Source organism: Phyllostomus discolor, chromosome 4, assembly GCF_004126475.2.
Source record: "Phyllostomus discolor isolate MPI-MPIP mPhyDis1 chromosome 4, mPhyDis1.pri.v3, whole genome shotgun sequence".
Taxonomy (NCBI): Eukaryota; Metazoa; Chordata; class Mammalia; order Chiroptera; family Phyllostomidae; genus Phyllostomus; species Phyllostomus discolor.
The window spans coordinates 49,490,832-49,512,555 of record NC_040906.2 but is presented as its reverse complement, the minus strand read 5'-3'; the positions used below and the strand labels follow the sequence as shown (position 1 = coordinate 49,512,555).

General features: G+C 35.1%; 1 protein-coding gene across 1 annotated transcript in view; it reads right to left on the bottom strand.

Annotated features, from left to right (window-relative positions):
- Positions 1-2,561: 2,561 nt before the first annotated feature.
- Positions 2,562-21,724, bottom strand: part of OLA1 (Obg like ATPase 1) — a 160,468-nt gene continuing 141,305 nt past the window's right edge. Inside the window, 7 exon segments of the mRNA XM_028508819.2 lie at positions 2,562-3,036; positions 3,039-3,069; positions 6,628-6,701; positions 6,704-6,748; position 6,909; positions 8,794-8,890; positions 9,577-9,717. Of these exon segments, the coding sequence (XP_028364620.1) occupies positions 2,969-3,036; positions 3,039-3,069; positions 6,628-6,701; positions 6,704-6,748; position 6,909; positions 8,794-8,890; positions 9,577-9,717 (457 nt within the window). The 3' untranslated portion in view covers positions 2,562-2,968.

Below are 21,724 nucleotides of genomic sequence, written 5' to 3'. Positions count from 1 at the left end.
TTTCCCAGCTAAAGCAGTTTGCCATTAGAGATAATCAACACATTTGAAATATCTGGCAAAATAAAAAAGAGTATTAAGTGCATTTAAGTAGACTAATCAGAAAAATATAAGACAGGAAAAGAAGGAATTTTCTTTCCCTGACTCTTTGAGGGGGACAGAGTTGTTACAAAGGAGTTTTGAAAATACCAAGGATAAAAACATTGATCTGGACTTAAATGCAGGAAAATTGATTAATCATGAGTAAGAAGACTTACTTTTCAAGTGGAGCTGGCAAATTATAAGTGAACAGAAGCTTCGCAATCCAACTATGCTGATGACGAAAGGTGCCTGGAGTTTTGTGGGGTGAAGACGGGGGTGTGGCTCTGATCTGGGAGCAGGTGCCCAAAGAGCAAGTACAAAGGTAATATGATAAAACTAAGCTAAATGTCATCACAAACTTTTTCCAAATTTGGGCAAACAATAAATCTCTTAACTACAAATTTGGTTAAGATGGAGCTACAGACAGGTGAAAAAAATACTCACTTATAATCCTAAAATACATATGATTATCACCGATATTAAATATGAAGATATAGGCATACTCAGTTATCAAAATGTAAAAAGTTCTTGGAATCCTCAACATTTGCAGCAAATAAAATTTGTACACATATTTAGAATGTTGAAGAACGTCTAATCAAATTGAACATTTTTTAGCATTTAATTTTAGCCCCTAATGAATGCAGTTATCCTCAAAAACTTCTCTCTCTCATTAATGGTTCTGTCCTGCAATGTAAATACACAATCTTAAAGGCTTTTAAATGAGATTTCAAACTTATTTAAGAAGTCTATGCAGTTACTTTGGAGAAGACTCAAAAGCAAAGTATTTGACTTCTATACTAGTAAAATCCCTAACAATCCACTAATCTGTATGTTTCTCCAATACAGAAATACAAGAATTTTCATAGCAAACTTGGTCAACTACACTTGTGCCTGAGTTTCATGTTTATTTAGCTGTTTTTAAAAATTTTCACTTAGTTTTATTTCTCTGCTGCAGTTTACTAATTTTATATTTGCAACAGAATATCTTGCTCCATCTAGTTCCTCCTTATCTGTGGTTTTGCTTTCTGCAGTTTCAGTTACCTGCGGTCAACTGAAGTCCAAAAATATAACTCAAGAATTCCAGAAACAAATGAGTTTTAAATCACACAGTGTTCTGAATAGCATGGTGAATCCCACGCTGTCTCGCTCTGTGCCGTCCAGGACACGAGTGACCCTATCATCCAGGATCTGCACACTGTGTATGCTGTCTGCCTGCTAGTCACTTAGTAGCTGCTTCAGTATCAGATCGGCTAGTAGAGACCACATTTACGTAACTTCTGTATAATAATTACAAAGGTTCTATTTTATTGTTGTTCTTAATCTCTCACTGTGCCTAATTTATTAATTAAACTTTATCACAGGTATGAAAAACCACAGTATATATAGTGCTTGGGGGTACCCTCAGTTTCAGGTACCCACTGGGGTTCTGGAACATATCCCTGAGGATAGGGGGGACTCCTGCGTCTGATTCTCGAGAGAGTATACTTACTTAAAAGCTTCTAAATTACATTAATATTCAACCGAATCCTCTTTAAACACCCTTTCCTATGTATAGCCAGAGCCCCTTTAAACTCACTTTTTTCTTGCCTTTTGTGCTACATTAAGTTTCCATGTTAAGTTTGCCTGTGTTTAATATTTCTTTATCTTTGATGTGACAAAGTAAAACAACAGAATAAAGGGCTGACCCAGGTATGAATCTGCATTCCACTGAAATGGCCCTTTGGCACAGGGGAAACAAAAGGACCGTGGCTGGCGACAAGGGAGGGCTCGCAGGAGTGTGACCAGGGGAGAAGGGGCGGGCACGGGGAGGACAGAGCCTGAAGGGTGTCATGTTAGAGAAGGAGGCTGAGGGCCAACTGGTCTCCACATGACTAACTCATCATTATTTTCTTTCAGAATTTCCTATTACAATTTTCGAAAGTGCTTAACTTACACACACAAAAATTTCAACTTGTCTAAAATATTTGATAGCAAGTACAAAAGTTTTTTATTTTCAAGGTCTAATCTTTTTAGTAATAAATGTTTACACTCACTACTGAATTTAAACAAAAACCACCACCAGGCATGAACGGTTAGTTTTCACAGTAACTTCATAATCTCAAAGGAAAGATTAAAATAAACACTCTCTTCCATATGGTCAGAAGAACAACAACGGTCCCTTAATTTTTGAGGCAGACTTTTTCACATTTTTTTGCTTTTGGTCCCAGTCACTCATGTTATATCCTTTGTAGCATCACTGCTATCATCCTTCAATAAATGTCCATCTACAAATTAATTAACTTTCTTGAAACAAATCCCTGGTATACTATTCTTCTGATTCCCATGAAAGACTCACTTTTTAGATACAATTGCAGCTGCCCCACACTGCCAGTTACTGTGTCACACACACGCCTTAAAATTCTGTAATCAGCAACCACCAGGTGCCGTATCGCACTCAGCACACCACAGCCAGTCAATACAGACATCCCCAAACACACCGAGGCTGGTTTTGTCAAATGTTTTATTGAGTGTAGACATCTGGAGTACTGTAAAACATGCATTATCTGTAGATTCAGAAAGGAGCAAGCCACATTGTCCTCACTGTCAGTGGTGTCAGGCTTGGCGTACATGATGGAGATTAATGAAGTATCATGAGAGTAATGTGGTTCCTGGAAAGCTTCTGCAGTTTGGAGGGGTCTTAATCACGTGAAAAGCAAAGCTGCTCACGTTAGAGAACTTGCATTTTTCATCAGAGGTACACAGCATTTTAATTTTAGAACAAATAAAAATAATTCTGTTTGTAGAAGATTCCCACCCCCAATTCTGTTTGTCCCTTCAGTTTCAGAAATTTTAATTAAAAAAATCATACACCTTTTGGAAATTGTATGTTTATCTGAGCAATAAGTAAAATTTATTTCTTCTTCGGTTGCTGAGGTGTATTAAATTTGAAGAAGATAATATCTCCATCTTCAACAATTAATTTCTGCCTTGTTGCCTGTACTTTCCAGCAGCCTGCAAATAGGAAATACAGAAGAAAGGGATTATTGTACAACTAAATGCGTAAGGCACAAGTATTATACTTATTGGGTCATATTAAAAAAATTAAAAACTAGACTCAGAGAGAAGCACAGTATTCCTGATTTGGGCAGAATTAGATTTCCCATACATACATAATCATAATGTATTCTCCACTAAATTGTTGGTACATAAATGTAATTACACCAATATCATTAAGTTTCATTACATGCTGTTTATGGTACATTTCTGATGTGTCTGCAAACATCCAGCAAGTCACTGTAACAAAACAGATCAAACCAGGTAGGAAAAAAAAGACTACATAACTAGTTTAAGACTTCTTTATTTCTTTTTAGAAATTTTTTATTTATTGGTTTTAGAAAAAGGAAGAAAGAGAGGGAAACAGACAGACAGACAGACAGACATTGATTTGTTACACCTATCCATGCATTTATTAGTTGATTCTTGTATGTGCTGATCCTGACCCAGGATTGAACCCACAACCTTGGTGTATTGGGATGCTCTAACCAGCTGAGCTACCCAGCCTGGGCAAGGCTTCTGTATTTTCTTAAAGAAATTCTGTGGTGATATTGCTGATGTTGAAAATATGGTCTGTGACAAGAAAAATTACTATCAATTGTACTGCATGGTTTTCAAATTATTTCCCTGTAGTTGATTTAATCTTGACAATGACCATACATAGTAGTGTGTACTAGAATTCATCATGAAGAACCTTGGAGATACCATGGGTTTGGTTCCAGACCACCACAACAAAGTGAGTATTGCAATAAAGTGATTTGTAATCTTTTTGCAGGTAGAGGGTCTGGCCTTAAATTTGTAAAAAAATGCAACATTGTGAAGCACAATGAAGCAAAGTGCAGTAAAACGAGGTAGGCCTATATGAATGGCCCTAGTTACAGGCAGGCTCTCTAACAGGTTGGAATTGCAAAGACAGACATTTTTTCCAGTTGTATATCAGTTGGCAAAGCAACTGATTCCACCTGCTGGTATGCAGATTTAGACATGCAATCGGCCAGTAATTCTAATGCAAACACACAGCAGTTCCAGAGACCTAGGTTCACCCCATGGTGCAGCACACACACTACACCATCCTAAGCACAACAGGCTCTTCAGCAACCACGCTCACTAATGTACAAACCGACACAGTCCATGTAATCCTACCATCGACAACAAGGGCTCGAGGATCTTTTGGAAAAAATTCTCAAAAGTATTTTCCTTCTGTTAGAATTTATTGAGAACATAAAACCTTTGCCCAACAACTTCCCTTTGAACATATTAATAAGAATGTTCAAAGTCAAGTGCAGTTATACTAACAAGACATATCACTAACGAAGATCTTACATCTAAGGTTAAAAATCAACAAACCAGATCACAGAGCTGTAGTAAGCATATTTTCAAATATCTAGACTACAAATGAAAAAATCACCTACTAACAATGTGTGCTATTGAAACAAAGCTAATTTTTAAAAAGCCATGATACTCTAACATTCTAAAAGGCACACACACACTCTCTTTCTCAGATCTTCATAAAGGCAAGTGATGTATTGAAGGCCATATGCTACTTATTTTGAGAATATTCACTGTTATAAAACTATACAATTTACATCATATTGACGTGACATATTAATGTAAGTTTATATCTTTGTTACCACTCAAGTTTACTATTAATTAAGGTGACAGTGTTCCTTTAAATTCTCTAGAGACCATTTAATCCATTTTCCACTGCTATCAGAAACACTGGTTGGAAAAAAAAATCAATACCCATTTGTGAATCTTGAGTATGTATTAAACAAGACACGTCTAACCAGTTCATTTGCACTTGAAAGCAGCCATCTGTAGAAGCCAGCTTTGCCTAAGCAGATATGATTGCTAATAATGTGATATCCCTGTAGACTACAAAGCCCACACAGAGCTATTCGGTATATAGTTCACAGCACTGGCATTAAATTAGTTATGCTGCCTTGGTATTAGAGATACATATACATATATACACACATATACAATTTTGCTCTGAAACATAAAACCTACTTGATAATATGCAAGTATTTATTGTAAGAGCATAAAACATTCCACAAATGCTTTGTTTACTTGGAGTTCAAATTTTGAAATATTTTAGAGATTAAAAATCACATAAAACAACTAATGGTATTCTAATCTGAAAATCCACAGGTCAATCACTTCCAATTTATAGTATAAAAGCACCTTGTTTGTGTTAAGCATTTCTACAAGCAGAAAGTATTTTAATGTATACTATAAAGTTTCCCTGTGTTGTTAAAGGAAGTATTCACAATTTATACATCTTTCAAGTCTATTACAATGTAGACATCTATTAAGGATTGGTGGAACAGGCTTATCACACAAGATTTTAAAAAAGCAGCATCTGATTTCTAAATTCTAGTAAAAGAAAAAAATGTTTATTTTAATCATCTTTACTGTATAAAAAGTACATATGCCAACATGATGTTGCAAGTTGAAAAATAAACTGAGATTTTCAAGTCTAATTAGTATTCCTGACAAAGTTCAATCTCAATATTTACATACCTATCTACTGATATGCAGATGACACCACAGCGAAGTTAATGACATTGTTTAGTCATAAACTGTAACTTCTCTCACTCATTTTAAAAAAACAAAATGGCTCTCTCATTCCACATTGAACCAATTATACCAAGATGTTTCCCCTCCTCTTCCTGGGTTTCAAAAGTTCTGTTAAAGTCCTGCTGCTTAGTATGATCTTTCCAATGATCCCAGTGAGAATAAACTAAACTTAAAATAAACTCTTCTGCATTCCTTTCAAATTATGAAATAGTAAGCACAAGAGGCCTCTTTAAATTTTTCCACATTTTCTATTGGATAGTTTTTCAATATAAAATTAAATTAAAGATAAAGAAGCTTACTACAATTTCAGTTTAATCACTCTGACCTATCTATCATTAGAGACGACATACCTACCAGATTCGGCTAAGTAAAACTTATAAAGCCAAACAAGATTAAGCCTGAAATACAATTTAACATTTAAAAAATCATTCATTACTCACCTATAACATTGCTTTACTATTGTGGCTGCAAATCAAATTATACTTATTAGGTAAAATAAAGCACAGTTTTTGGACCTGCCCTCTAGTGTGAGAAAGCAACTCAATTCCCAAAGATCTTTTTGAAAAAAAGTACAGCCATAGAAGTTTCAGTAACAACAGATATTCTGTCCCCTTCTTTGTACTGATCATCAGCATACAGTGCTACTTCTATTAAGCCGTGCAAGTGTAAATAAGTATAAATTTCTACTGGCCATCAGTGAACAAATTCTTTGAAATTATTTATAATTTCTTAAACTAGTTTGAGCTTTAGAAAAAACACAATTCACACATTTTAAAATTATCAGAGCATGTAAACACCTATAGCTCTTCAATCAATTGACAGTGCCACCAAAACCCTGACACACAGTTTAAATGATGATTATTCATTTTGATCATGAGTACATTGCTACTTATTAGTACATTACAAAATATGAAACTAAAAAAACTAATTCCTTACCTTGACCGCATTTTCAGAACCTTCCTCTTTAAAATCTTCATATTTCATTACTTCAGCCATAATGAATCCCTTTCAAAATCTGTATGAATCTTTCCTGCAGCTTGAGGAGCCTTCGTCCTTTCTGTGAAAAGACAGACCAGAGAAAAGGACTGCGTTAAGATGACTGATTGTAATGTAGAGTTTCTTTTTTCTGATCTGCAGTTGGGGGTGACTTCAACTTAGTTTAAACATCAGTTAAGATGTTCAGACACACAATCAGTGCATTTTCAACACGGGGCAACTCTCTGTGCAGCAGATTCAGCACAGACCCGACCAGCAGATATTAGCGAAGCACAGCTTTGTTTTTTCCTAACAGGCAGCCCGCGTTTTATTGATTTAGATGCGGTGGTCTGGTTTTGGCCTGGGTTTCATTCGATTTTCTATTCTTCACAGTGGGAAAAAAATAAAGATTTTAAAGTACTTTCAGATGAATTATCAAAGATTTTAAAAAGATAAAAGCCTTTAAAAGCCTTGAAATTTTCAGCTCATCTAAAGAACATATAAAAATCAATATATAAAGGGACATTTTAAAGATATTTCCAACAAATCATATAATCTATGTTTGGCAAATAATTTTGAAGTTTTCCTAACACAATTTTTGAGCATTTTACATTGTATACCCTGCTCCTAACCATCATGTAGAAAAATTCAAGTTGATGTGGGAAGAGAAATGTCTTATAATGACCCCATATGTTACATTACAAGGACATACATCCCAGACACACACAACCATGGAAAGAAATTTGAGAAGTAATGGTGACCTAAACACTGCTTAATAAAGCATGTTAAAGTGATAAGAAGTCTGACACTATAAAGCACAGTTTTTACAATAAAAGATGTATTGGGTTAATATGGCTACTCACTGATGCTTACCTGACTAAATATCTCAGCACATTAAATCACGGATACTTACAATCAGTCTTAAGATAAACCAGCTTTCACATTTTCAAGCCCAGAACACGTTATCTTTCCTGTTACGCATACTTACACTCAGAAGTTTTAATGCTTTAAAATACATAGTACAAATAAACCCTGGCAATTTATTTACCAACTCAGAGTTGCCTTGACGTTATTTTTAAGTCTACGTAAAGAACCTTGGTTAGAAATCAATCAACATTTTTGTTTTTTACAAAGGGAAGAGGAGGTAAGAGGAAAGTGAATCTCACATTCACACAACACATTTAACACTATGTTGAACTGTCTCCATGTTCCTATCCATATTAAATCAAAATAAATGTTACAATAAATTGTGGTAGTCAGGGAAAAAAGAAATCAAAGCAGCACTAAATTAATCTTGTAGCATATATTTTAAAAGCTTATAAAAGAAATGAGTAAGACATTGAGTATTTCTAAAAGTTCTGACATAATTTTTATGTTTGATAACACTATTTGGGATCACATATATTTCAAAATATTTTTCAGTAGAATATTACAATATATTTACATTTAAAAGCAAGCCATTACAGTTCAGTTTCTATTGTCCTCTGGGAATAAATTAGTCATTTTCTCTGGTCCTAATCAGTATACATCAATATTTAAAATACAAATCACATTTTTAAAGAAGATTGAATATATAACATTGAAAACAATAAACACTACTTCTATGAATTCGAAGTACAAAAGACATGAATTATTACACACTGAGTTTAGCTCTTTGAGCCCAACTTTGTATCTATGAAGAGCATAATGATGTCATATTGCTTTTATTGCTGAAAATGTAATCCGAGCAAACCAAAGGAGGAAAGAACCACCCGCAACCCAAACAAACTTAGCGAATACAAAATGAAAAGCAACATCAATTTCACTGCAGACAAACCCAGTCACACAGATTAAGCAAGCACAATACTGGTGTGTCTTATCTCTGACCACAGGAGGAGGGTAGACAGATTCTACAGGATGAAGAAATTCATACTATGTAATAGGCAGAATCAATTGTTACCTGCCTCAATCAATGCCGCTCCACTTTCACTGTTCAGCAGCTCACAAATAATTAAAGTTATCCTGGACAAAAACCTCATCTGTAATGACTAGCTAACCGCCACCATGACAAACTTCAAAGTCAGTGATATCAATCTGAATTCAATAGTGTGGAACTGGATATAGCTGATGAATAAGTATGAATCTTACCCTGATGGTCCATGCACGCACTTCATCTGGGCCTGCAGTGAAAAAGTATTCTAGTTGGAGTGCTGCAAACCCAGCCTTAATGATCTTTGGCAAAGCACTGAAATAAAATGAAACAAATTCACTCAACACACAAGTTGATAGTGCCAGAGATTTGTATAGAGCTAAAATTATTCATTTCAAGCAGAAAATGTTAAAAGATATTAGTAAATGACCATTCATCTTTCTAGTGCACTTGAAGAAATAAGAAAGCATGTAACTATTTCTATAAAACCCCTTTAAAAATGGTTCTAATTGTATTAGTCTGAATATACTGTTTAGAATTGTTTACTATAAAAAAGAAATATTTGACCTACCCATTATATGGCTATTTCCTCCAATATTAATCATGTCCAGGTTGTGGGTCATGAAAGTAAAATTATTTGATAGAAATCCAATGTTTAAACAATATTTTACGGTTACTCAGAAAAAATTCAAGCAACTGATTCACCCTTTCCCCTCCCCCACTGAACATGACGAAAGAGTTTTGGCGATCGTTGCTTCTCAAAAATATACATAACTAATACCTATGTTATAATTAAAACACCGTACAGAGATGACAGATGACAGTTAAAAACTTAATTTAAAATAAATCTTTTCACTCTGTCTCATGGTAAAGAAAGGAGAAGATTCCCTCTTTATAATGGTAATTACTCTGTCATTTATTATTCTATCAGCGCAAGCAATTAAATTACTGCAAGGAAATAGTTGATAATAAAGTGTAGAGAAAATGAATGCTAAATTAACCTTTGTGTCATGTTCGCTTCCAGATACTTCTGTCTCTCCTCAGCACTCAATTCTTGCAACTTGAGTTCCAAGGCCCCACTAAAAGGAATGACCAAGGCACCTGGGTCATACCTGTCCACCCACTCTTTAATTTTTATCAACCTGTAGACAAAAAAGGGCACAACATTATCTTGTAGTGCATGCATGACTGTACCACATTCATTATTATCAAGTAGCACATACATATTCATAAGAATTGCACGGTTTTATGATGCCATCTTTTTGTGTATAGCTTTCCAAGGTCAAGGCATTAACAGGCAGCAATTGCTTCAGGTATACGCCATAATATTTTACTGTAATCCAGTTTTACTTTAGCACATTATCTATAGGAACTATTATACAAATATTTTAAAACTTTTAAGTTACAATAAATTTGTTCAGCATTAACACCTGTGCCCTTGAAAAACCTCAATTTTGAATTATTTTCCTTACTTAACAAAGCAAATTTTTAAAAAACAAAAACTAAGTTCTGTTTGTATAGACATCAGACCTAAAAGTACAACTAATTTTTGAAGAGTCTTTGATAAATAAACAATTTGTTCCACCCAGATATCTATATGCTTGGTTTAGTTCCTTCTCAGACTAACAAGAGTTTACATTTGTATTGGTTTTGAGGGAGCTTTCTGCTAATCAAAACAAACGTGTCCAGAAATACAGATTTACAAATCTAATTGACTACATACACACTGCTCTGTAGGATCATGAGTAATAGAACTGTAAAGGAAATAAAATCCTTTGAATTGAAAAGGGTTTGAAAAGCCAAATCAGTTAGGAAATTGATACCAAGTATTACTTAAAAAGATGACCTTATTTTTTGTTCTGCAAAGCATGGGGTATTCTGACAATGTAGTAGTTAGAACACAAAAGAAGTAAGTGTAGTGAATACATCAACCAAATTCTGATCCTATCACTTTGCTGGCTTTTTAATTCTTGGGCAGGTTACTGAACCTTTCTAAGCCTCAGTTTCCTCATCTATAAAAATGGAGATCAAACAGTACATATTATATTGTAAAGGACCCAAAAAAGTAATGCCTGGCATACAGGAAACAAATATTAACAGTAATTACTATTATTAATCTTTATTCTCAGATAATCATAGTATGTATGCCTATAATTCTAGAATAGAGTTTACTGTAGAATTGAATATAGATTTCATAGAAATTTATATTAATGTATATCATACATAGTATATAGTACTATGTATACTAGTTCCACTAGGCTCCCATATTTAGACAAAGGTTTTAATAGCTACTATGGCAAAAAACTTGCAGGGGTGTCCAACCTTTTGGCATCTCTGGGCCACACTGGAAGAAGAAGAGCTGTCTTGGGCCACATATTAAATATATAAACACTAATGAAAACTGATGAGCAAAAAAAAGGTTTCAAATAAATTTATGGCTTTATGTTGAGCAGCATACAGCCTGCAGGCCATGGGTGGGACACCCCTGCTTGAGTTAAATAATCAATGTTAATGTCACATTAGGGAAAAGAAACACAAGAATTAAGCCACAAATTTATTAATACTCTCTATCAAAGAAAATGACAGAGAATCAGCATTATTAGAAAATTAAAAGCATATATGACCTACTAAGTAGGATTTAGAATAGGATAAAGGAATGAAAAATTCACAAGTTTGTACATGTTTGTTATACAAGGCTAACATACAGTTTATTTATTTAATATGTTATCAGTGGTTCTTTCTTTTCATAATTATTTTTTCCTTTTGGTCACATCCTAGGAAAACCAGACCAACCCAGCTTGGTTTAGCACCCTTTAAAATAGGAAACTCAAACCAGGTATTTTCTTATCCAAAATTATAAAGGACAGGTTAATGAAAAAAAAAAGGGCAAATTTAAATTGATATTTCTGCCTATAATAGAATTATGAGATTCTAGGTTACTTCACAGACTTACACTACTCAGACCAAACTGTACATTAAAGTATGTCATACATTTATTATGCAAGTCAGATACAATCAAGTATGCAATTTAAAAAATCACACACCAAATACAGAGTCAATGAAAGTGAAATTAAACAAGCCCATGTAAAAGGATAATAATAAAAATATCATATATATTTTGCTTCATAAATATGGTCAACATAACTAATAAAACTAGAACTGTTAGGAAACAACAAGATAAGAAATAATTACTTTGGCTAAAACATCAATTCAGAATAACAATAGTTCTACCCTGTCACTTTAACAGCCTTTCCTGTAGAGGCCTCAGAGGGATTATTTGCATTCCTCAGGTGTTCTATTGTACAATTCAGATGAATAAAGACTTACAAATCATCCTTCTACCGCCAATGTGAGACTTTGATCTGGTGAATACACCATTGTACCTTAACTATAATTGGCAAAAAACCTGACAGTGTAGAGCATCACAAGCTTAATAACAAAGGAGAATATCTCAAAGTGTTGACAGATGATCTTCATAATGCAGAAGCAGAGCTGGTACATTTTAGCAATAAATGAGCACTGAGGTCTAAAGGTCTCTAAAGTGACTGACATCAGACCTGCTATAGCCTCACTAAAAGAAAAAGGTACCGTAGCACTCTCCGCAAAGTGAGTTAGGTTCTTTGCCTGCAAGCTTCACTTTTGTGACTTTCACTGTCATAGAAAACACAGGGAAGATGAAAAGTCAGTTAGGTTCTTTGGCTGTCTGCTTTACTTTTGTTACTTTTACTATCAAACAAAAGTGAGAAATGTCCCAAAGTGATTTTTAATTACATATTTGAAATAAGCCAGGGGTAATATTAAAAATATGACTCAATTTCAAGATTACTGACTGAAATATGTATAATATATCTGTTAGGTCTGATGGTTACAAAAGCGCGATAATGAGGCCAAGATCACAAGTTTGAACCCCATTGGGACCAGTTACCGTTTGCAGAAAAATGTCTATTCTATTGCTACAAACCATACCCCAAACTATAGTTAGTCATCTCAAAAACGTGTGCTACAGCACATGAGGGACATGGAAAAAATCAAAGTTGAGATCAGTATCACTACTAGAAAAACAGTTTCAAATATATTCTTTCAAAGTGACTGAAAAATAATTTCCATATATAAATCTTAGCAAATATGTAAAGAAAACTATGCAATTGTTAGTGATCAAAACAGTAATGCTAATGATAATATTGTCATACAATATCAAATTATGAGTGGAGAAGAAACAGTAAAGACAATACATTCATAAAGAGTTCTTTCATAGGACGTATCCATTTACAAATAAATGTACATGAACACATTATTGCAAGGGGTTCCATCCTCCTCCTGAGGAGCCGGAGCCACACTGATTTCCCCTAAAGTCTTTTGAGTGACAAGTGGAAAGAGGAACTGCCATTAGTTGTATTTTCCTCCCTGGGAATGACGCAAAGAGACAAAGCAGGGGCAATCAGTTTAAAGACTAAAAGGGTGATGCTTGGAGATACACTGCTTGTGATCTGTTAGATTCTTTGGTAGAATGAGAGCTTTAATATTAAGGTAGTACTAGATTTCTAAAAGACTGTGTCTCAAATTTACCTTTGGTTTTAACATCTGACCTTCTTAGCCAGTCTTGAAATTTCAGAAACTATAATTTCATTGTCTTAGGGTTAGTTTACATTATATTTTTCTTCCCAGACACTACTTTTATTTCTAAAACTTCTATTTGTTTCACTTTCAAATCTACCTGGCTCTTTGTTGGGTAACATTTTACTCTTGTTTAATGAATTCTTAGTTCCCTTCAGTCTTTTAATGAAGTTAATTTAAAAGTTTCTTTCTCTAATTACTCTGGTTTCACGGGTAGAACTCTGCTCCCACCATTTGTCATCTACTAACCTCTCACAACAGCTGGTTGCTGTGTATATGCTGTGTTGTTTTGGGTGTGTGGGCACAGCAGTTATGTTCCAATGGAGTCTGTGGTCTACTGGTTTGTTGAGATGTACCTACTGAATCGTTTTATGGTTGTTTCTTCTAGAGAAGGACTAATGGAGTATGATCTTGGGCTCTGGGTCATTTTAAGCCTTAGTGTTTTAAGGCTTAAGTTTCAGCACTAGGTTTTTGGTAACGCAAATTAGGCCTCCCTAGCTCTTAGAGTTGAGTTCCAGCCCCAAATTTCCTGAGATTAACAGTTTCCTCCCTTGTCCCCAAGCGGTGGAAGTGGGGGCATTTTTTGAGTATCTAATCATGGAACAGCTTTCTCTAGGCTTTGTGAGTGAGCCTTGTTCCAGTAGCACCTGCAGCATAGGGCCCGTGCCCTGACTGACTCCTACATGGACATGAAAGCATCTAACCCATAGGTGTAAGCTCAGTTTTCCCTGAGGGCCACACACTGTTGATTCTCTACCGTCACTGAGTCCTCTTCATTTGGGGCATCTAGAGAATCCTTTTTCTTGCTTTCAAGTCCTGTTGTGTGTTCTAAAAATACCACACCATCATCAATACAACCTGTTTCTGGTTATCTTCTCTGGTGTTTCTATATATTAGAAACAAGAAGGGAGTTTCTTGTATTGGCTCAGTCCACTATCTTAACTCAAAGACTTCCATCCTAAAGTTAAATCCTTCATTTTATTGTGTCCTAATACATTAGCTTTCAACATTTTTGACCATCACCCGCAGTAAGAAATTGATTTTATACTCAGCTCAAACATATGGTGCACAGACATTACTTTTATCCACATACCCAAACTAATACAGGTTTCACAAAACAATACTTACCTTTATAATGGGAAATAAAATAACCTCAATGGTAGTATTTGATATTTTATATAAAACTAAATTCTTGCAACTTAAAATAAGCCCCTTAAATAGTTTTCTCTAATTTAATATATTGTTTTCTACACTTCATATCCATCTAGCCATTCCACTACCTTTAGCTACTCAAATTCTGATTGTTCTAAAAATCCTTTAAAGATGGCTAAATTCAGCACTAAAGCCAAGTTACATTATCATTTCTGATATCTTTGTTGAACATTAGAACTCTTCCAAATTCTTCTTTGCAACATCAAAGTATATTTAAAATCTTTGAAGTTGTTACATATGGCATATTAGGTCCTTATACACACCTTATATAGTTTTGACTTTAAAAAATTAGCAGTGATATCTTGCTTTTGACTGAATATAACTGCTGGCAAGAACCATATGTCAATATTCAGAAAATGATGCAACTTACACAAAGGAGGATCCAGAGCTGGTTTATTCAGTGACTTGATACCATTTAGCTAATGTTATTAAGGACCTGACCTTTACTAAGCTAGTTCCCCTCATGTTGTTCATGGTATGGATGTACCATAAATCTGGGGGCACTGATAAACACTGAAGTCATTTCTAGTTGCCTCCTTTACTAGAAATGATGTTTACTCTTAATTCTATTAAAACTGTTTACTCTTATTTCTATTAAAACTGTTCAGTACCCCGTCTTGGCTGGTGTGGCTCAGTGGATGAGCTCCGGTCTGTGAATCAAAAGGTTGCCCATTTGATTCCGGTCAGGGCACATACCTGGGTTTTGGGTCAGGTCCCCAGTTGGGAGTGTGTGAAAGGCAACTGATTGATGTTTCTCTCCATCTCTCTCTCCCTTCCCCTCTCTCTAAAAATACATAAAAATAAAATACTTAAAAATTCCTTTTTTTTAAAAAAAAAGGCTTTATTTATTTATTTTTAGAGAAGGGGGAAGGGAGGGAGAAAGAGGAGAGAAACATCAATGTGCGGTTGCCTCCTGTGTGCCCCCCCCCCCCACCCACCATGTGCCCTGGCTGGGAATTGAACTGACAGCCCCTTGGTTTGCAGGCTGGTGCTCAATCCACTAAGCCACACCAGCCAGGGAAAAACATTTTTTTCTAAAAAAAAACAAACAACTATTTAGTGTCCCAAAGAATCACTTAAATATATCACATTCCTCTTTTCTGATTTCCAAACAAGCTCACTACAAATTAATGTCAATTTACAGTGTTCTGAAATAACACACACACATACAAAAGAAATAGAGTAAGACTTATGGAAGGTAAGGTTATCTTCTGAAAGATGACATAAACATTATTTAATCAATCTACTTCACTTACAAATATCAATAAAAATACTGGAACCCTACACTAAAAGTAACAGCACAAACAATACACCAACTGAAATATGTAATATAAACAATATTCATTCAATCTCAAAAATTGGCTCTAGAAACCCCAAATCACCAACTCTTAAAAATTCTTTGTTTGAATAAAGTTATTAGAATGGGTTGATTAAGGAAGTCAGTTGGAGGAGCAGAAGGGAAAAAGAAGAAATACCAAAAAAGTAATTTCTAGTATGTATAATTGATTAGTATCTGGAAATCTAATCCCTTTTCACAAAGAAATTCCCATCTTTGATGTATGTAATAAACTTCAAGTTTCAACATTCTTGTCCACTTCACAGAGTTATATAGAATAACAATTACAACTTGGCTTCTCAAAGTATGGGCACATCACTTGGGTGCTTGTCAGAACAGCAGAATTTCATAATTTGCATTTTAATAAGATCCCTAGGTATTTCTTATGCATGTTAAACTTTCAGAAACATTGAACTAATAAAGGAATTTCAAAATAAAAGCACATTAAGTGAAAGCATGAAAATGTCTAAGATAACTCTGAAGACCAACTGATAACTAAGCAGATGCTAACTACCTATCCCACTGATGAGAGGAGTGAGAATAGAAAAACTCCTGCTTCCATTTTCCAGGTTCAAAAACCAGAAGAGGAAAAAGTCACTAGAATTTCAGGAAGTCTATGGAAAATATCTGATCTGAATCCTCTGTCATGTCAAAGAAGTTTCAGATTCACAGTAAAAAGAATTAATTTAGAGAGAATAACCATGGTCAACTGTTTCTTACTTTATAAGACATAATTATCCTTCTCTCATTCTAATAAGCCTCGATACCTGGAAAAACATCTGTACTAAGTTAGCTTTGAAGACTAGATTCAAATTATAAGAAGTGATTCCAGCAGAGAGGACTTCTGTGAAATCTGAATTCATAACAAGTAAAAGGGATATCATCACAAATTGTTTCCTATGAGGACCTCACCAAACCACTGTCTGAAAAGCCCCATTTTGTTGTTACTATAATAAAATGGCATTTGGATACATGTATGTATGTGTGTACATAAAAAATTCTAAAGAAATGGGCATTCCTTCTGCAGGAAATACATGCTAGGCTTCAGGCTTTCTGTTTCAAAGATTAACAAGCTCTCTGACTCTAATGGTAACTGGAAGGTTATGAGGAAATTGAAATGATAGGTGTTGTGACAAGCAGACAACCTTAAAAGCAAATTAGAAACACTGAAATATATTTATCCCAACACTTTGGGCTCACTATGACTCTGGGACTTCTTTAACTCTTAATATGCTTAAAAAAAAGATAATGCAAAGATAATACATACAATTAATCTATGTAACATATAATCACTGTATGACAATATTTTCTATGTTCAGCAACAAGGCTCCCTTAAAAAAACATCTCACAATGAATAAACAAGAGGAACATTAGGGTGAATCCTAATTAGTTGGAGTAAATCATAGGAATCCTATTTTCCACCTGGCAACTGGTTTGAGTGGGCATATGCACCAGTTCTGGTCAACGCGGCAAGAGAAGAAGCCTAGGAAAAGAACCTAAAACATTCCCTTAGACTCTTAAAAAGAGAAAAGAATCTCTGCTGTCCACTGTGTCTGGATCTTAACCCTGAAATTCTAGCAGGCATTTTGTGACCTAAAGAGTAGAAGTGGGAAAGATGAGAAAAACCCTTTTTCTTGGTAATATCACAGGACATTGAATTAACCAACCCTGGAGACAAATTACCTTGGGTCTTATTATGCACAGAGATTGTCTTTGTTATTTGCAGCTGAAAGGGTTCTGATAATCCTTATTTAAGTATATGACTGCAGTTCCCGTTAACTGGTTTAACTCTAATTTATTCTTTAAGAAACCAGTTCCTGCAGAGCTTTCTTCCCTGAGCTTCCTATATGGATAGATGCTATTACCACATTATACCCTATACTAGAAATTGCCTATCTCCTCCCACTATACACTAAAACTAAAAACTTCTTGAGGTCAGGAACTTGTCTTTGTTCCCTGATATATCCATAGAACTCTCCTAGCACGGCACCTGGCACATGGTGGAAGCTCAAACATTTTCTGAATGAATAAGAAGGTGGAAAGAACTTTAGCTAGTAACTAGCTAGTAACTAGCTAAAGATAGTTATTTAAGGCCCCTTAGCTTTAATTTACTCATCTTCATCCCTGGCCAGTGTTGTGGCTCAGTTGGTTAAAGTGTCATCCCATACACCAAAGGGTCAAGGGTTCAATTCCCAGTCAGGGCACATGCCTAGGTTACGGATTCGATCCCCTGTCGGGGAACCTACGAGAGGCAACCAATTGATGTTTCTCTCTCCCCTACCCCTTCCTCTCTTTCTAAAAAAAACAATGATAGAGTGTCCTTGGGTAAGGATAAAAAATTCACTCACCTGCAAACTAATACGTAGTTTCCAACCTCTTCTAGGTTCCCTAAAGATACTTGGAAGATGCTAGGAGGAAAGAGGATGGAGAAAACAAGGGGGGAAGAAACAGAGAGGTTCTGTACCCTCCATTCTTGCATTTCAACCAGAGCTGCACCATTCTCATATGTTGGGTCTCTGCATCATATTTCATCAAAAGAAAGAGTTCTGTTGTTTTTAACAACTCTGAAGTTTAATGACTGAGTGATCCTTTTTCAGATGGCAAATTCTATCATTTTATGGCATATGCTAGAAATTGAACAAAAACAAGTGCAAAAATCTTTAGGCACTTCCTATTTCTGCTCAAATGCTACTACTTTGTCCCATATTTTTAAAAAAGCCTCTCTCTTCCGATTTCTTGTCACTCTATTCCCTCACCTTGACTTACTTTTCTTTGTAGCACTTATGGGGGGACCCCCCCAAAAAAGCCAGAATCACTGTATTTTTCAGACTATAAGATGCATTCCCCCAATTTGGGAGGAATAATGGTTGTTAATGCTGCTGTTGAGTTCTGTTTACATTTACATTGGTGAAATAGTATGGTATTTATGTTATTACATATTTTACCACGTTTTTTGCTTCAAAATTTTTTCCTCTATTTCCTCTAAAATCTAGGTGTGTCTTATGGTCCAAAAAATTCAGTCCCTTCTGGAGGGTGGCCCCTTGTAGTACAGGCTCCCCCTGTTAGGTGTGTGTTCTAGGAACCCATCTGTATCAGTGTACCAGTTGGCATTGTTGTGAGAAGCTGCTTTTGGCTTCAGTGAACTTTTTTTGAAGACTTTCAACACATTTGCCCATTCATGATGGGGTGATTCACGAGCGCACCTGCTCACATCGTGCTGAGTGTTCGGCAATTTTTGACCAAAAACATCATGACCCTGGTGCCCAACCCTCCCTATTCACCTGATCTCATCCTGAGTGACTTCTTTTTTTTGTTTCCCTGGACGAAAAAAGTCCTTAAAGGGAAACATTTTGCCAATGTGGAAGAGGTGAGACAAAAAACAGCAGACACACTAAACGGCATCAAAGTTGATGCATTCAAAAACTGTTTTAGCAGTGGAAAAAATGACTTGATAAGTGTATTGCATCAAATGGAGAGTACTTTGAAGGTGACTGAAGTTCAAACATGTAAGAATACATAATTTTTAATTTTAAAAAATCTACTTTTCTGGGTCCCCCCCCCCAATATGATCTTAATGTTATTGTCTTCCTCCCAGCATTGGTGAACCTGCTTTACCCAGTCATTAGGGCAAGGAACTTTTCAAATACTTTGTTCACTGCAGTATCTCCAGCACCACTTATACCAGTGACTGGCACAAGCAGATACTCAGTGAATGTTGAGAGATCAATAAATAGGAATGAATTAAACTGAAAGTTAATCTAAAAAAGATTAGGTAAATGAACACTTAAAAGTACATACATATGACTCTTATAGACCCTAGCTACCAGTCTCTTCTGTCAGAGGCAACCATTAGACATCAGTAAGCCATAGTTGACCTGACCATTGGAGATATGCATGTTTATTAGCTAGAATGGTGACGTGAAAAAATCATACCAACAGAACATGCAAGAAGTATACCAAATTCAAGTACAGTTATACAAATAAAAGTTCATAGTATAGTGGTGTTATTTTGATTCCCAAGTTAAATCTGTGGCTTGAACCACTTGTAATTCAAGTCTGAACACCAGGGTTCATGGTGAATGTACCAAAATGAGCCTCTCAAATGTTAAGATGTTTCCTGAATCTCAGGCTTCTTACCCCTTCAAGGCTACTAAATTATGATTTGTGTTCATACAAGTGGCCCCAAGCTGAGTACACTTTTGATACTTCAGAACAGTGTTTTTCAAAATATAGTTTCTGGACCACCTGTGAATCCAGGACTCCACAAGAAAACCTAGGTTTATAATCTCTGAAGTAGGACCCAATCTTTATAGCACTCTGCACTGTGATGGCTGAGAGGTACTAATTTTGAATCTCTTCCATTTCTTTGCAATTCTATATTCTAGTCTTAAACATTTCATATAGAAATATTCTGTAAGTAAAGTTGTCATGAGGCATGAAACCAATATTTATAGCTTAAGACTATAAAACTCTATTAGCTGCAAGAATACTTTCCAACTAAGTTAATAATCCTATAGATGAGATGAAAATACTTTTGGCCATGGTACCCCCAAATAAACTATCTTTCCTTCCACTTTTGTGCAAAGAGGAAGACACCAGGTTGATATAATCCATAATCAAAACATAAACTTATAGGGAGAGTGACATATCTTGATTAAATTACCACAGATAAAATTTTTTAGAGAATGTAGACGGTATCAACAATAGGATTTCCACATCCAGATTCCTTATGACTATGAAGAAAGTCAAGAGACTCCCTTTGATATCTTGAGAGAAATGGGGTGCAAATGCTTGGAATAAGAGTATATATACACAGGGGAAAGGGGCGAGGGAACAGGCAGCGAGGGGGAAGGGTGGGAGGGAGGGGATGCAGTGCACATAGCAGCAGTGTGCGGAAGAAATACACTACCATAAAAACGATGAAAACTTCAGCACTGAGCATATATAAATGGTAAAAACTGAACTGAGATAGGAATATAGTCAACAAAAGAAATGTACTTGTACATGAAAACTACAAAGTATCACTGACAGAAATTTAAGACAGTGAATGCAAAGATATGTTCACGAATATGAATATTAAGATAGCAATATTCCCCAAATTGATCAACAGATTCAATGCAAGCTATCATAATTCCAGCTGCCTTTTGTATATAAATTGACAAGCCCATCCTAAAATTCACATAAAATTTAAAAACCTCAAATAAACAAAACAATCTTAAAAGAGACCAAAATTGGAGGATCCACCTCTTTCTAATGCAAAACTACTCATAAACTATAGTAATTGAGACTATATAACAATGGCATAAGGCTAGACATATATAATCAATTAAACAGAATTGAAAGTTCAAAAATAAACCCTATATATCTATAATCAGTTGATTTAAAAAAATTTAATTGTGTTAGAAAAAAGATTACCATCTTAACTATTTTTAAGTTTGTAGTTCAGTAGCATTAACTATATTCACACTGTTGTACAGTGAATCTTCAGAACTTTTTTATCCTGCAAAACCGCAATTTTATACCCACTGAGCACCTACTTGTTTCCCATCCCAGCCCCGTCCCCTCATTCTACTTTCTGTTTCTGTAAGTTTAACTACTTTAGACACCTCTTATAAGTAGAGTCATACAGTTTTTTGCCTTTTTTGATTGGCTTATTTCACTTAGCATAATATCCTCAAGATTCACCTATGTTGTGGCATATGACCTTCTTTTTTATGCTGAATTTCCTTCTTTTTTACACTGAGAATATTCCATTGTATGTATATAACACATTTTATCTATCCATTCATTCACTGGTGGACATTTGGGTTGTTTTATCTGTTGAATATTGCGAACATGCTGCAATGAACACAGGCATGCAGATTCTGTTTTCCAATTCTTTTGGATATATATCCAAAATAGGATTGCTGGATTATACAGTAATTATATTTTTAATTTTAAATGAAACCTCCATATAGTTTTTCATAGTGGTTACACCATTTTTTACT